The sequence below is a fragment of the Amphimedon queenslandica genome, unplaced genomic scaffold (assembly GCF_000090795.2).
Source record: "Amphimedon queenslandica unplaced genomic scaffold, v1.1 AMPQUscaffold_10161_Cont17452, whole genome shotgun sequence".
Classification (NCBI taxonomy): domain Eukaryota; kingdom Metazoa; phylum Porifera; class Demospongiae; order Haplosclerida; family Niphatidae; genus Amphimedon; species Amphimedon queenslandica.
The window spans coordinates 1-3,077 of record NW_003549568.1 but is presented as its reverse complement, the minus strand read 5'-3'; the positions used below and the strand labels follow the sequence as shown (position 1 = coordinate 3,077).

The window sequence follows — 3,077 nt, the reverse complement described above, 5'->3', positions numbered from 1 at the left end:
GATACTGGTAACCATTGTGGGTATATCGTCTAATGGTGATGATGGTACTAAAATGGTGTAAGGTAGTTTAAGGTGGTACAAAAATATGGTGATTGGTGATAAGGTGGTAAGATGTTGACTTAGATGGTAAGATGATGATAAGTACAACGGTGTTTACAATAATAATCTTGTCCTTGTTAGTCAATCTGTGTGCCTTTTGGGTTTTTCATAACATCTATGCCAACTTTGTTTTGCTCCAAAAAAATTAAAATGTTAACTACTAATGAATCAGGATTAATTGATTAAGCTATTTCAACATCACAAGTGGACAAGGTTTTAAACCAAATGCGTTAATTAAAAACCAAACAAGCTCTAAATTAGAACTCTTACTAGCAAAATAAAATAGACTTTTACAATCGTCAGTTTCAGCTAGTGCATTACATTTGAGATCAGTTAAAAAGTATTGTACTAACTCCATACTACCAGCTTCACATGCTCCATGAACTGAAGTGTATCCATTATTATCAGGATCATCAGGAGTACAGGGGAAGGTCTCTGTGAGATAATGTACCATATCAATATTATCAGAACAAGAAGCATAATGAAGAGGAGTACGACCAGACTTGTCCTTAGGTACTGGATTAGAGACAATGTTTGGTTCCAAATACTGGTATATATAAACTCTCTTTCTCTCTGCTAGTAAGTGTAAGCAGGTGATGCCATCTTCATCTTCTGCTAAAGGATCCAGTCCATGTGTCTCAATTAGTGTTCTTACTACTCCAATATCTCCTCCCTCACATGCTGCATGAAGTAAACCACGTCCTCTATTATCCATTATATTAACACCTTGAGGATAAATATTGGATAAATAGCGAAACACATCATTATAGCCATTACTGCAAGCTGTATAAAATACAGTAGATCCTTCATTATCAGTAGCTGTAAGGAGATCATGATGAGTAGAACTACCAGTGACTGAGAACAGTAAAGCTTCAGTGGTATCCTTATGACCAGAGGCAACTGCTAAGTGTAATGGTGTCTGTCCTTTCTTGTTAGTAATTAATAAGTTATTGTTAGACAGACTGGCTTTTAGTAATAGTGATACCATATTCTGTTGCCCACGTTGACAGGCTACATGTAATGGTGTATTGCCATCTTTATCTTGTACATTAATAAGTACAGCATTATCTGGATTATTGTATATGTCATGAGGACTGTCTAGTAAACAATTTATCTCACGTAACCAGACAACACTCATTGAGGGTATACTCTTACTCAGCAAATATTCCAATATTTCATATTCATTAGCTGCTACAGCAACATGAAGTGGTGTACGGTCTTGATAATTGATTGCATTAGGATTACAATAATTGTTATCAATGAGATACTTCAATACATTCAAGTGACCCCTCTCTACTGATATGTGAACTGCTCCAGAACCTTCATCATCAGTAGCTGATACGTTACACTTCTTACTAATAAGATATTTGATAACTTCTAACTGGCTAAAGTACACTGCAATAAGGAATGGAGTATGACCATGCTTACCATGAGGTAGTTCAAGTGATGATGGTAAGTGTTCAATAATGTACTGAATTAACTTCAATCTTCCCTCACTACATGCTAAGTGAATAGGAGCCATTCCCTCATCATTCACAGCACACAGATCTAACTGATGATTCTCTACCAGATGTTTGAGTATAGGAAGAGAGTCACTGTACTTACAGGTAATGTGAAGAACTGTTGATCCATTAGAAGTCTTAGCTGCTACATTACACTGAAGAAGACTAGTGAGATAAAATACAACAGGAACATGGCCTCCTTCACATGCTTTATGAAGAACTGTACTACCAGTATCAGTAGTAGTGGCATTAACATCACACTGATACTTGTTGATCAGTTGCTGTAGACAATGTAGCTTACCATTATAAGCAGCTGAATGAGTTAGTGTGTACTTGTTATTGCTAGTGTGATTAGTAATATCCACACTATACTCCTGACTGTACCATTCGAGTATATGAGTACGACCAGTCTGTGCTGATGCATGCAATGCTGTGAAACCATATTTATCAACTGCTAAAGGATCAAGTTTATACTGTTGTATTAATATTTGTACTAAATCAAGATTACCTGAAAAACATGCAAATGTGACACATGTTTGATCACGTGTATTCTTAGCATTGACATCACAATTTATATCATTAATTAGAAATGCGACCAATTGAATATTACCACTATTACAAGCTAAATGCAATGGAATATGATAATCAATGTCAGTAGAATGTAGTAAACTAATGTATTGAGGATACTGACACATTATTTGTTTGATAAAGTGAGTGTGACCTTCGAATGACGAGAAATGAAATATATTCCAACCGTTGCTATCTGTTAGGCTCAGACTACACTTGTAATCCTTCACATATAATTCCAGTAGTAAAATATCACCAGATTGAGCAGCATAATGAATTGGTAGCTTACCATTACTGTCAGCTTGATGAGGATCTAACTGATAGGTAGTTATTAATTTTTTAACAAGAGTTAAGTTAAGAGACACTGAAGCATACTGTAAAGCAGTCAGACCATTCTTATCAACTGCAGTAGGAGACAAATGTTTGGTAGTAAGATACTGAACTAAATCAAAGTTACCACTCTGTGCAGCATGGTGTACTAACGTGCATCCCTCATTATCTGTTTTATTAATATCACAATGCTGTACCTCAATGAGGTATTGAGTGATATCAATATGACCATTACGACAAGAATGATGAAGACAAGTCATGCCATCATCATCAGTGATATTAGGATCACTGTTATGATTATTAATAAGATACTTAACAGAATTAGTACTAGCTGACCAGCAGGAGTAGACTAATGGAGTACGACCATAAGTATCAGTATCATTAGCATTGAGATTATACTGAGATATGATATAACTTAATAGACTAGTAGAACCTGACCAGGCAGCATAATGTACTGGAGACCTACCAATATCATCTAATGTACAATTGATATTATATTCTTCTAATGCTTTCACTAGTAATGTACTGCCACTGTGTGATGCTAAATGAAGTAATGACTCACCATCATTTGTAGTGGCA

The 3,077-nt window shown here is 35.5% G+C and overlaps 1 protein-coding gene across 1 annotated transcript; it reads right to left on the bottom strand.

Annotated features, from left to right (window-relative positions):
• Window positions 1–286: 286 nt before the first annotated feature.
• On the bottom strand, window positions 287–2,296 carry LOC105315452 (putative ankyrin repeat protein RF_0381). The gene is made up of 2 exons (XM_011410110.1): window positions 1,255–2,296; window positions 287–1,110 (listed from the first exon to the last, which is right to left on the bottom strand). Exons 1-2 carry the CDS (start codon window positions 2,294–2,296, stop codon window positions 287–289), a joined length of 1,866 nt encoding a protein of 621 aa, XP_011408412.1.
• Between the last annotated feature and the right edge of the window lie 781 nt (window positions 2,297–3,077).